General features: G+C 42.8%; 1 protein-coding gene across 1 annotated transcript in view; it reads right to left on the reverse strand.

Moving 5' to 3' along the window:
- Window positions 1–8,401: 8,401 nt before the first annotated feature.
- The window catches only part of LONRF1 (LON peptidase N-terminal domain and ring finger 1), a gene marked incomplete at its 5' end in the record, with an annotated part of 45,771 nt that continues 40,063 nt past the window's right edge, over window positions 8,402–14,109 (reverse strand). Inside the window, one exon of the mRNA XM_079726585.1 lies at window positions 8,402–9,750. Within this exon, the coding sequence (XP_079582711.1) occupies window positions 9,592–9,750 (159 nt within the window). The 3' untranslated portion in view covers window positions 8,402–9,591. The remainder of the gene's footprint in view (window positions 9,751–14,109) is intronic.

A 14,109-nucleotide genomic window follows, 5' to 3' on the forward strand; every position in this document is an offset into this window, starting at 1 on the left:
TATAAAATATTACGTAGTCTGGTCCCTGCCTACTTCTCTGTTCTTTGCTTCTGCTGTTCTCTTTAATCCCTAAACTCTGGCCTCATTGGCCTCCTTTTTCATACCTGCACACACCAATCTCATTCTCCCCTTAGGGTTTTGTACTTATTCCTTCCTCTGTCTGCAGTGGTCCCCTCACAGTGTCATCCTGGCTGCTGTGGTAGAGGCCCTGAAGGGCCTTCAGGAATGCTGTGCAAGGGTATCTGGACCTGTCTGGTCCAGCAGCAGCAGGGAGGCAGCCCCGCCCTGGCACCACTACCCACACGAAGCACAACTTCTCATCTACTGCTCAGATGCTGGCTGGGCCGTGGAGGCCAAGGAGTCTGACTTTTAAGACTGAGCCAGCCGCTTCCCAGTGCAGCATTGCTAGAGGACCTCGTGACCGGGGGAAGGAGGCTGAGATGGCACAGCTGCTGGACCACGAGCCCTGGTAGTTTTCACAGCCTGGACGGAGCAGGCAGGACTGTGGACCCAAAGGCAACTTTCAGAAACAGAAGCTAAGGACTGCTGGCTTTAGAGGCCTCCCTAGCTTCAGCCGGCAGGTGGTGCAGAGAACCGGCCTCTTCCCCATCTGGGGGGACTTCCAGCGCGTCTAGCAGTGGACGCTGGACCACTGCCACGAGTGGAGTTCAGCCGCAGACCCCACCGGGACCACGCCTGGCATGGGGAGGGCTGGTGAGCCTCCTTGTCCTAGCCTCATCCAGCTTCCCCGCGGCCTTGGTGGAAGGTGCGATGGCCCCAGTAGGTCTGTACTGGGCCAGCAGGTGGAGGCGTCTGTCCCCTAAGCTAACCCCGCTGGTCTCTGCTGGGCACCCAAGAGCCGCACGGACCTGGACCCGGGGCGGCACGCCCTCTGGCGCGGTCCCACGGGGCCACGTGTGCGCCACCTTCAGGGAGCCGTGGGCATGTCTGTCCTGGCCAGAGGCTTCAAGGACTAGAGTAGGATCCAGGAAGCCTGCAAATCTCCTTCCTTCAAAGGAAGCCCAGCTCTTCAGAGAAGACCGCTCAGTATCCTCAGACCCTGGGACATGAGCCTTGCCTGAGAGCTGGCTGTGATGGGCTGTGCGCCAGATCAGTCCCCTTTGACCTGCCCTGTGGCCACTCTTTGGACTATTTAATAGTCCTCCCCCCCCAGTCTAGTGTTTGAAGCTTATTGAGGGCACAGACCTTACTTACATTATTCCACAAAGTCCCTTGTCGCTGTGAGAGCACCTGGCACAAAGTAGGCTCTTCATGGCCGCTGAGCCTGCGTGTCCGGAGCCTGTGCTCCGCAACGGGAGAGGCCACAACAGTGAGAGGCCCATGTAACGCAAAAAAAAAAAAAGTAGGCTCTTGCTCACGGGAAGCATCCTGACACATCCTGTGAACGGGTGCAGGAAGGAAGAAATGAACACGTCTCCTTCGAAGTGTGACGGGACCCAGGACTTTACTCCCTCCTCTTTTAGTATAAAAGAAGCCTGAGTTCTACCTCCGGGAAGGTGGTTCTTTGGGATGCTAGCCTGCTGTCTTCTCAGCCTTCTGGCTTTCCAAATAAAGTTGCTATTCCTTGCCCAACAACAATAAAACAGTGCTGTCTCACTTAGATCTAGATTTTCTAACCATCTGACCTTCTTAACCTTCATATATTGTCAACAATATGGTACAGAAGTAGCATAAGACTCTGTAAAATTAAGAATGAAAGTAACTTGACTTCATGAAATTTCTGTTTCCCCAGAGACCCCATTGATCTCTCAGTTTTGAAAATCAAACCAACTTAGTAGTAACATGAAATCACTTGTTCATATTTATATCCAGATAGGCAGTCATTCTAGAGGTATTTATTGAGTAACTAGTATACATATGATGTGCTAGAATCATTCAGATATGTTGACTTGGGATGGGAGGATGATTTAAAAAAATTTTTTTTATTGAAGTATAGTTGATTTACAGTGTTATGTTAATTTCTGCTGTACAGCAAAGTGATTCAGTTATACATATATAGACATTGTTTTTTTATATTCTTTTCCATTATGGTTTATCATAGGATATTGAGTATAGTTCTCTGTGCCACATGGTAGCACCTTGTTGTTTATCCATGCTATATATAAAAGCTTACATCTGCTAACCCCAACTTCCCACTCCATCCCTCCCCCAACCCCCTCCCCTTTGGCAACCCAACCACCAGTCTGTTCTCTGTGTCCATGATTTTGTTTCGTAGATAGGTTCGTTTGTGTCATATTTTAGATTCCACATAAGTGATATCATATGGTCTTTTTCTTTCTGACTGACTTCACTTAGTATGATAATTTCTAGTTTCATTCATGTTGCTGCAAATGGCATTATTTCATTCTTTTTTATGGCTGAGTAGTATTCCATTGTATATATGTACCACATCTTCTTTATCCATTCATCTGTTGATGGACATTTAGGTTGTTTCCATGTCTTGGCTATTGTGAATAGTGCTGCTAAGAATATAGGGGTGCATGTATCTTTTGGGATTAGAGTTTTGTCTGGATATACGCCCAGGAGTGGGATTGCTGGATCATATGGTAGTTCTATTTTTGGTTTTTTAAGGAACCTCCATACTGTTCTCCATAGTGGTTGCACCAACTTACATTCCCACCAACAGTGTAGGAGGGTTCCCTTTTCACCACATCGGGAGGATGATTTTTTTGTCTACAGTGCCTCATATTTGACAGCTAGTCTGAATGGGTTTGTGAATAGATGTTTCTGGAGTCAAGGCATAATTATTTTGAGTCTCATCTGTTGACTTGTCTTTCATTCCCTACCTTTCTTCATTATTGTCAACTTTACCTACAAATTTCCCAACTCCAGTTACTAGAATCAATTATATCTGAAAAAGGAAGTTTTCAACCAGTTTCAGACCCACTTCCACATGGCCTTTGCATCATAATCCTTGTTGTCAGCCTGAATTGAATGCTGTATTAGGTTCTGAGGTTGCGGTGTACCACAAACCGAGTGGCTTTAAACAGTAGGAACCTACTCTTTACATACAAAACCGGCAGAGCCATCTTCAAAGTTCATGCTGGAGTGGAGTGTCTCCAACTGAGGGGGGTCCATGATAAGGGAGACACCCCCTCATTTACCAGGCAAGTAAGCACTGAAAAATTATAAACTGCCGTGAGGCACAGGCAGCAGGAAAAGCATAAAACTGAGTATAAAACACCAACATAAAGAAAAAACCTCAGGCAAACTGTTGTGATTTTGTTAAATTAACATTTGTTAAGTAGAACCTTGGTACTGAGTCAAATGATGAGCCACAGTTTAACAAAGACTGAAAGGGAAAGCGAAATAGAGAAGATGATTATTGCCCGGAGGTCCTGGCGGAGGTCCGTGGCAGCCTTGAGGGGCCACATGGAGAGGTAAAGGCAGGGTGCAGGCAGGCTGGGAGCAGCAGGACCTGGGGCGCCTGGCTTTATTAGGGTGACAGGTGCAGTGCTTGGCGGGTCCCAGGTTAAGGCTGGATCAGTTAATTCAAACCATAAAGAGCAGGGTTTAAGTAAGCTCCAGGGGGCTCTTATGCACAAGTGGAGAAAGCTAGGAGGCAGGAGAGACTGTTTATCAGCAGGGGTGTTGGAGAAGTCGCATCAGGAACTTGTGACTCTGAGGCTGCCGTGGAGGGCACGCACCGTGGGAGGGCTAGTGTCAGTTCAAGGCCCCCACTGGGCACTTGGCCGCACAAATTGATGCCCAGGCAGCAGTGTTATGGAGTAATTTAGTGAACCCCTCAACACAAACCAATGCCCACCCTCCAAGATAGATCAAAGAAAAATTATCTAAACTGAAACACAGAGCGCAAAGAAAGGGAAAATAGAGCATCAGAGAGCTATGAAAGAATATCAAATGGGCTAACATACATGTAATGGTAAAGAAGAAGAGAAAAAGAAAAATGTATATTTGGAGATACATAGGTGTGTATATATGTATGTGCATCTATGGCATAGTTTAATACATTTACAGTGAAATACCAAGTCCAAAACACTGAATAAATTCAACTATTATTTCATGCTGAGAGAGAACAGGGAAGTTATTTAAAAATTGGGGTGCCAGGGGAGAACCTAGATCACTTAACAAAAGAACGAAAGTCAGGTTTGCATTAGACTTTCAGCAGCAACATACATGTATGTATGTGCCTAGTATGGGGTCTGGTACTTAAGAGGAGCTCAGTCAAAGGCCACTGCTCCACACCAAGAGACCTGGTTATTGCACATCTGTTTTTACTTGCCACTTAACATCCTGTCTTGGGCTTGGACATTTGAGTACGAGAGGTAATTCCTAAGTCTGTTCTAACTCCACTGATGTGGAAATGTTCTTGGAACTAAAGGTATGTTTTTCTTTCACTCCCTGGCTTGCACAAGGAGTTCTTACAGCCTTTCACCTTGCCATTTTGTTTTCTTTGCTGTCCTTGCTTAGATGATGTGTTCTAGCATGTTGGGCTGTTCAACAGTGATTTGTTCTGTATGTTGCTACATTGTCATTTCTCTAGCTTCATATTCAATTTGTTGATGATAATAAAATTCATTTCAGGAATCTCATATACACTCCTTCCTCCCTCCTTTTCTTTTTTGGAAGCGTTTGTTGGTTATCTTGACTAATTCCAGTGATACTGGTTTACAATTAAATCAAGTGGATTAAGATTTGAGAGTCACTGAGTACACAGCAACAAAGGCATTTCAAAGAATACAGAAGGTATTATAAGCATGGGGTATATAAGCATATGAGATTTTCCCAATTTCAGTGTTATATACCATTGTTCGGTTGTGGGTTTTTGTTTTAATTTGGGTCTCTGTGACTTGAAACATGGGGGATAAGAAGACGTCACAGTATGAGCTTGGGTTGAAGATTATGAACATTTTAATGATCCTTGATACATAACTGCAGTATTACTTTCTTAAAAGGTTGCTAGCAATTTACACTGCTCCCAAAAATATAGGGCTGAGCCCAATTTGGCCATCTCACCATCTTGGTGAGGTGCTTAAAAATAAGTCCTAATGTTATCGTTATAAAATGCACCCCTCCCCCAAGTGTAAAGCCTCCTAAGTCAGGGAGTCACGTCAGTCACTTCCAGACCCTTCACACATTGACCTTCTTAGATGCCTTAGAACTTGGGTGGTGGTAAGGTTGAGTCAGACTGCCTGGGTTCGGTCAGTTCCACCCCACATTAGCTGTGTAATCCTTTGACAAATTAACTACTTAGTGTTTCCATTTCCTCATCCTAACAAGGACACTACCTACTTTACAGGACTTTTCTGAGGATTAAATGTGCGTGTTTACCACATTTTGAAACGAAGTCTGTATGCTTTTCAGTATCCTACTGTGACCTGCCTACCCACCCCCCCCAAAAAAAAGTCCTTAAGGATACTTTTAAATTTTGGTGAACAGCCAAAAGCTATTTGGAGGCAGGTCTGTAAGAGAGCTCATTTATTAAGCCACGTCATCAATGTCCTATCTATAAAAAATGTTGGCATTTAAGTGTTGGCTTAGGAAGAAAATTCATCTCATTGAGCCAGTCATCTCCCTGTGGATTGATGAGCCAGACAGTTGAGTTATTGCTGTTTTGTCTGTCCTCGGTCATCTAAGTTTGCCTTATTGTCCTACTTAAATGGATCGACTTGGTACCTAAGCAAGCACATAATTTTATTACTCTTGAGCGAATTACTTGCATTATTTGTTCCTTCCCCGCTCTTAAGAAACTTCTCTCAGATGAACGTTGAAGCGTTGAATCTCGCCTCCACGTCTCGGTATTTCCCTCCTCCTCTGCCCCTTCTGGTCTCTGCATTGTGTTCTGGAAAGACCCCAACTCAGCGCGCTGCCTCATTCCTTCATCCTGTCTGAATTCATTCTTCTATTTAACTCGTCTGCTTAGTTTATTTATTTATGTATTTTTGCTTAGTTTATTTTTATGATTCATTCATTGACTCCGAAAACTTATTGAATGATTCCGTGGTGCCAGGGACTGTCTGAGGAACATTTTTTAGATCTCCAGATAATTTTTGGAATTGCACGTCCCCGAATCGAAGGGCACTGGATTTGTTGTATTGTTTCGAATGTTCTTCCTCAGATTTGTAGGAGTTGACTGTCTCCTCATCTTTGTCATGTGGGAGCTCTGTTCCTTCCTGTGGGTGCTGGTGTGGTTCTGGGTGGCCTGCCTCTACTGACTGTGGGGAACGCTGGAACGCACGCCGTGTGAGCCAAGTCAGCAGCCTGCTGTCTGTGCACGAGGGCCCTCCATCCCATGTGGCTAATAAAGGTTTCATGGCCTTCCCTGGCCCAACGCCCTCATTTGGTGCTTTGGCCTGAGAACAGCTGCTGTTGCTGCCTGCTGCCCTGGCCAAGTGGGGAGAGGCCAAACGATCCAGCCGTGTCAAATAAGCCTCCCCAAGGAATCTGCCCAAGTTTTCCAAGACCCTCTACCAGTCTGGGGCTCCCCTGCAGTCCTCCATTTCTGTAAAGCTATGCTCTCCTCTGGTCTTCTATATTAGATTCCGTTTCCATATCAAAATTCCTCAAAAAGCATTGACTTTGGTTTTGCAATGCCATTAGATTTCATTTTCTTTAGTGTCATTGTTTTGAACTTGGGGAGGAAGGTAAGACGAGGTATTTGCTCAGTCTAACCATCTTTATTCAACCTCCCTTCTTAACTGGCATTTATTTCAACTCTGTTCAGTGGTCAGCCTGTGTCTTGGAGATTAAATCTGTCTAAACTGCTAGACACTGGTCTTGATACTCAGGAGAGGGTTTATGTATTTAATTCAAATATCCCCCATAAGTGCTGTAAGCAAAGTACAAGGAAAGTGCTATGGATTCAGGGTTTTAGCTGAGTGAAGGCACTCAAGTTGACCTCGAGGAACAGGAAGAACTGGACATGTAGAGACAGGTGTATAAGAAAAGAAGATCGGGCTTCCCTGGTGGCACAGTGGTTGAGAGTCCGCCTGCCGATGCAGGGGACACGTGTTCGTGCCCCAGTCCGGGAAGATCCCACATGCCGCCGAGCGGCTGGGCCCGTGAGCCATGGCCGCTGAGCCTGCGCGTCCGGAGCCTGTGCTCCGCAACGGGAGAGGCCACAACGGTGAGAGGCCCGTGTATTGCAAAAAAAAAAAAAAGAAAAGAAGATCAACAACCAGCTACCTTGGCTTGCAATACGGAATTCATGACAGAACTTAGTCATTTAAAGTGATAAGGGGAAAAAAAAGTCAGATTCTCCCACCCCTTCTTTTTCTGATCATCTGAATGGAAAGTGGAGTAGGAAAAAGATTTCCAGAGATTAAAAAAAAAATCTATAGACAGAGTAACTATCAGAGATCATTTACCACAAAACTAGGGTCAAATGATAAATAAAACCCATGAATTTCCATTAGTATGTGTGTGTATAGAGAGAGAGACCATTTAATGCTGCTTTGTGCGTGTGTATGTGTGGACACACGCAAGTACATACCACGGATGTAGATTCAGCACCAGGTAACTCCTACTGCGGTCTGATACATACTTTGAGAACTATACAGAACTGTATAGGTAAACTCTTCATTTATACCACCCAGACACTATTTAAGATATTTAACAGGCATTTGATAGTTTTTTATTACAAGAAAGTTCAATCTAACGCTGCAGGAACTATTGATAAGGTACTTTTGGGGAATGGCCCATTCTTTAGACATTTTCTGTAGAACTATTCATGATTCATGACTAGCATAATTGTGAGGGCAAAGGGTGGCTCTCTATCTAGGCAGTCATTTCTGCCTTTTTAATTAAAACATTCAATATTAAAAGATGATTTATTTATATTTGAAAAATCCTAGCTGGGAAATCAGGGACTGAAAGAATCAAGGCTGTTTAGCCAAGAGGTGTCCCCAGTGGGGGTAACTAAGAGCCTTATCTTTATCCTAAAAGGGACATGGATTTTTCAGAGGTTGAAAAATGTGCCTTAGAGCAGCGGTCCCAAACTTCTGGGCTCCAGGGACCAGTTTCGTGGATGACACTTTTTCCACGGACCGGGGTGGGGTGGGGGGTAGTTCGGGTGGTAACGCGAGTGACGGGGAGCGGCAGATGCAGCTGCGCTCACCCGCTGCTCACCTCCTGCTGTGCGGCCCGGTCCCTAACAGGCCACGGACTGGTACCAGTCCGGGGGCTGGGGGACCCCTGCTTTAGAGGATGGTTCTACGCCTAAACTTTCCTTAAGACACTTGATTGTTTGGTCAAAAGATGACCAAAAAAAAAAAAAAATTTTTTTTTGAAAGCTATAGCTTACATCTTACAGCACAAAACAGTAGGCAAAACTCATCTGTTCTCTACTCTATGTAGCTTGATTCCTCCGCTGATCTTTTTTTGACATTAACCTAATCATTAAGAAGAAAAAATATTATGAATTTAGCTTTTATTCAAAATTAAATAAGCAAAAGCAAAATTTTTAAGAAACTTTTACAAATTACTTACATAAAAGAAAGTTAAGAGGGACAGTCACAAGTCTGCAACAAATAATTACAAAAGTATCTAGGGCAGCATGAATACAGACCATGTCACAGCATGGTGATCTAACTGTGATGTGAATAAGGCATAACTAACATTTGCACCAAGACGAGAATTAAAAAAAAAAAAAACCAACATACTTTAAAAGCTTAGTTCTACATTAAGCTTCTTCTCTTCCCTTAGATCCTTAATGGGTTTATACTATGTAATTTTTTAAAACAAACATATCATGTCAAACTATAAATTACATAGATGGGCAGTTAATGTGAAAAGCCCCCCTAAAATGTACAAACTAACTGGTACTGAACTGAGTTCTCCATTTACCTTTATGTACAGTTAAGTGTAAACCATATTTTCACAGTTTTAAGTGTTTTATGAATAGATGCACAGTACCAAGTCAGGTTTGCAATTGTTCCTGAAAACTGGCTCTAGGTTCTGCATCCGATGCCTGTTGGCTATTGGGATGCAAGTATTTACATAAATAAGAAACTGTGTCCTAGTCAATGGTCAAGACAGTTCAGCAAGAGCGGTATTTCCGACAAAGAGTGATACTCAATACCATAGCTTACGTACTTGTGCAAATTAAGCATCAGGACAGAGAAATCTGAGGCAAATTCAATTTGCAAAAACTTGTATCGCTACCGTTGTAAACTTGGGCAATAAATGACCCTCGGCAAGTTCTGCTCTCTATGGCTTTTTTTTTTCTTTTAAAATTTTAAAGCCAGAGAAAATGCACCCATACTACCCACACGGGCGCGCACGCACACACACACACACACACACACGCACCCACACACACACACAGAGTTCTCATTTAGAGTATGGTACATAGTGCAACTTCATCACAATGTAGAGGTTTAACACACATTTAGTGTGTGTTTTTCTGTGCAAGTTCTTAGTGGTCTAAATCCTAGTTGAAGGTATTTGTTTGCAGAACCACATGATTCAGGAGGTTGAAGGAAAAAGAAAAAAAAAAAAACAGTTTCATTACATTTCTCAAACCAGCACTGGATGTGCAAAGGCAGCGGACAATCTGGCCGTCACCACAGCCAGATTAGGGTAATTTTAGAGGAAGATCCAAGCAGTTGGTTACTTAGATTGGTCTCTAGAAAAATAAGTCAGTATATGCTGTATCTTTGTCAGCCGTTCTTTCAAAGACTTCATTGATAAAACCGACAGCTGATAGCGGGGGTCGACGGGAAGGACGGCAAGAAGCCACCAACACCAGGCGGGTCCATTAGGGATTGCCTAAAAAGAATCCACATTGTATACTGTTAATAAAACAAATATTTATATAATTACAGCACTAAAAAACCACCAGCAAGCTAATCTGTATTGAGCATTTTATGGTGTCAGATTCTTTTTCTAACTTAAAAAAATTTTAATTGAAGTATAGTTGACTTACAATACCGTTCGTTTCAGGTGTGCAACATAGTGATTTAGTATTTTTATAGATTATTCCTCCATATAAAGTTATTATAAACTGTTGACTCTATTCCCTGTGCTGCACTTTCCATCCTTGTAACTTACCTCTTTTATACCTAGTAGTTTGTACCTCTTAATCCCCTTCACCCCTTTGCCTCTCCTCCTCCTTCACTTCCCTCTGGTAACCACAAGTTGTTTTCTGTATCTGTGAGTCTGTTTCAGTTTTGTTATGTTTGTTCATTTGTTTTATTTTTTATACTCCACATAGAAGTGAAAACATACAGTATTTGTCTTTCTGACTTATTTCACTTAGTAGGATAATCTCCAGGTCCATCCATGTTGTCACAAATGGCAAAATTTCATTCTTTTTTATGGCTGAGTAGCATTCCATTGTAGATACACACACACACCACATCTTTATTCATTCTTCTGTTGATGGGCTTAGGTTGTTTCCATATCTTAGCAATTGTAAATAATGCTGCTATGAACACTGGGGTGCATGTATCTTTTCAAATTAGTGTTTTCATTTTCCTTGGATATATACTAAGGAGTGGCATTTCTGGATCTCATGATAGTACAATTTTTAATTTTTTTGAGGAAACTCCATACTGTTTTCCACAGTGGCTGCACCAATTTACATTCCCACCAACAGCGCACGAGTATTTCCTTTTCTCTCCACATCCTCACTAATACTTGTTATTCTTGTCCTCTTGACAGTATCCATTTTTACAGGTATGAGGTGATATGGCACCATCACTAATCATCAGAGAAATGCAAATCAAAACCACAGTGAGCTATCATCTCACACCTGTCAGAATGGCTATCTCAAATCCTTTATCAGTCATGTAAGGAGGGCACTATTATGCCCATATAAAATGGGGAAACTGAAGCTTAAATATAATACAAATTGTCCAAGATATCTCAGCTCATACGTGGCAGAGCCAAGATTCTAATAATCCAGACCTGCCTTACAGCCAGCACTCCTTCCTCTTCACCGACCTAAACAGGGTATCTCAGTCTCAGGCTACTGGCTTCTGGGGCTGGACATTCTGTGTTACGGAGACTGTCCTGTGCACGGTAGCATGTTTAGCACATCTCTGACCCCTGTCTACTAGCTGCCAGTAGCTCCTCCCCCAGTTCTGATGGTCAAAGTCGTCCCCAGATATTGCCAAATGTCCCACAGGGGCAAAACTGTCCCCAATTGAGAACTGCTTTCTTAAAATATATATTTAAAACACTAAGGGACTTCCCTGGTGGTCCAGTGGTTAAGGCTCTGCACTTCCAATGCAGGGGCCATGGGTTCGATCCCTGGTCGGGTAACTAAGATCCTGCATGCCATGCGGCATGGCCAAAAAAAATAAATAAATAAAATATTAAGACAAGTTAATTGATATTTTTAAATGTCTTCAAAGAATTGTGGAATCCTAGGAAGGATATAAGAAAAGTCTCAGCTTCCAGTTTCATTTGAGAAATAAACATATCTCCAGCAAAGAACTTCATCTGATGTTGCAAGGGCTGACTACTGGCTATGGAATGAATTAGGAATTTATATACAAGAATGTTTAAGCCACCTTTACTACACACTGAATTGCTTTTTACTGAACCTAAAACATGAAGTTTCAGAATGACAAAAGGAGCTGTGACATAAGTTGACATCAATAAGCTCCTCCTAGAATCAAACTGGACTTATCTGTGTCCTGCCTGTTGTCAACTCAGCATCACTGCCACCTTCCGTACATCAGAAACTACATTTCCCAGGATCCCCTCCTCCCATGTGGGGGGGTGGTTCCAAGTTAAACATGACCAATGAGAGGCACTCTTTCAAGATTTGGAAGTTGGGAGAGGAAGCCATTGTTCTCTGGAGGCTGTTGCCAAGTGTGAGCAGATGTGAGATTTGCAGAAGCTTTCCAGAGCATTCTTGAAAACCACCTGCTCCACTACTGCAAACTGAGACACTGGTGGGGACTGCCCTAGGATTCCTAAGGATGACAGCAGCTTCCCCTCAAGTCCTGAGCCCGTGCTCCACTGTGTCAGGAAGAGAGTCCCTGAGCTCTGCTGACGATGGCCTGATCTGATCCTCCCTCCTCCAGCTCTCCCAATGGGGGTGTCAACTTTAATTCCGACAATAAACCCTTCACTCCTGGGATATATAGAGTGGCTGCTTTTGTTTTCCTGACTGAATCCTGACTCATACAATATGACTAACTGAAAGCAGTGGAAGAGGACTGCATAATAAAAGTGAGGGCGGTGGAGGTGACTGGAAAGTAATGTTGAAATTTTCTACAAGTTGGTTTGTTAACATTTAAAATGTACTTATTCAATTCCGTGCTCATCAAAAGCTGTTTCTATCAAGTTCAATCAGATGCAGGTAGCCAGGATAAAACAAACACGTGGCAACTGATATTATGCTGGACACAGAATGAGAACTCAATTTGGAGATGATGTGATGTTGAAATTTCGAGTTCAGGTGAAGGATTCAATTGAGATTCAGACAGATGTAGGCTGACCTTTGAAAACTGGAATGAGAGACAGTGTCCATCACAGGGGGATCAATTCTCTGTCCATCTGATATTCATTTAGAGCCATTCCTTTATGTAATCTGTTCCCATCTGATCACGAACACTGTATCCAACTCAATTCGAAACTGCTTATGCCTAATGCTTTGGTGGGTCTCCAGGACAGGAACGTTTCTTTAGCCTCTTGCGGTGCTCTGCCTGACCAGAAGGCACCTGCTGTGTGCTAATTAGATTCAACTTAAATGTGAACCCTAAATTCCAGATCAAGACCATAAGAACGATAGTTTCAGGAGGAGTGAAGTATAAAACGTGAAGGGATAAAAATGAATTAAAGTGGCAGGGTAAAAAGCTGGGGATAACAGAAGAGGTGACAAGATTTTTTAAAAGTATAGAAAATGATACATCTCTCAACTCTCAAAGAATAACAGCAAAGCTAAGCGGCTCGAAGACATAGCTGTCTCATAGGCATAATTTACTAGACGGTACCATGTCCCCTTTTATTTTTCATTTTTTATTTTTTAATTGAAGTATAGTTGTTTTACAATGTTGTGTTAATTTCTGCTGTAAAGCAAAGTGACTCAATTATACACATATATACATTCTTTTTTTATATTCTTTTCCATTATGGTTAATCTCAGGAGATTGGATATAGTTCCCTGTGCTATACATTAGGACCTTGTTGTTTATCAATTCTAAATATAACAGTTTGCATATACCAACCCCAAACTCCCAGTCCATCCCTCTCCCTCCCCACCTCCCCGTTGGCAACAGTGAGTCTGCTCTCTATGTCTGCTAGTCCATTTCTGTTTTGTAGATAGGTTCAGGTTCATGATAGGTTCATTTGTGCCATATTTTAGATTCCACATATAAGTGATATCATACAGTATTTATCTTACTCTTTCTGATTTACTTCATTTAGTATGGTAATCTCTAGTTGCATTCATGTTGCTGCAAATAGCATTATTTTGTCCTGGCTGAGTAGTATTTCATTGTATATATATATATGTACCACATCTTCTTTATCCATTCTTCTATCGATGGACATTTAGGTTGTTTCCATGTCTTGTGACATGTGCTATTGTGAATAGTGCTGCTATGAACATAGGGATGTATGTATCTTTCTGAATTAAAGTTTTGTCTGGATATGTGCCCAGGAGTGGGATTGCTGGATCATATGGCAACTCTACTTTTAGCTTTTTGAGGAACCTCCATACTGTTTTCCGTAGTGGCTGCACCAACTTACATTCCCACCTTCAGTGTAGGAGAGTTCCCTTTTCTCCATACCCTCTTTAGCATTTGTTATTTGGGGCCTTTTTTTTAAAAAAAAACAAAATATTATTTATTTGGCTGCATGGGGTCTTAGTTGGGGCATGTGGGATCTTTCATTGTGGCGTGTGGGCTTCTCTCTAGTTATGGTGTGCGGGTTCAGTACTTGTGGTGCACAGGCTCAGCAGTTGCAGCACGCAGGCTCTCTAGTTGTGGGGCGCGGGCTCTAGAGCACATGGGCTTAGTTGCCCCGTGGCATGTGGGATTTTAGTTCCCCTACAAGGGATCGAACCTGTGTCCCCTGCATTAGAAGGCAGATTCTTAACCACTGGCAGAGCAGAGCCCTGTGGCCTTTATAATAGTGGTCATTCTGACCTGTGTGAGGTAGTACCCCATTGTA

This window comes from Hyperoodon ampullatus, assembly GCF_949752795.1.
Source record: "Hyperoodon ampullatus genome assembly, chromosome: 20".
In the NCBI taxonomy this organism is placed as follows: domain Eukaryota; kingdom Metazoa; phylum Chordata; class Mammalia; order Artiodactyla; family Ziphiidae; genus Hyperoodon; species Hyperoodon ampullatus.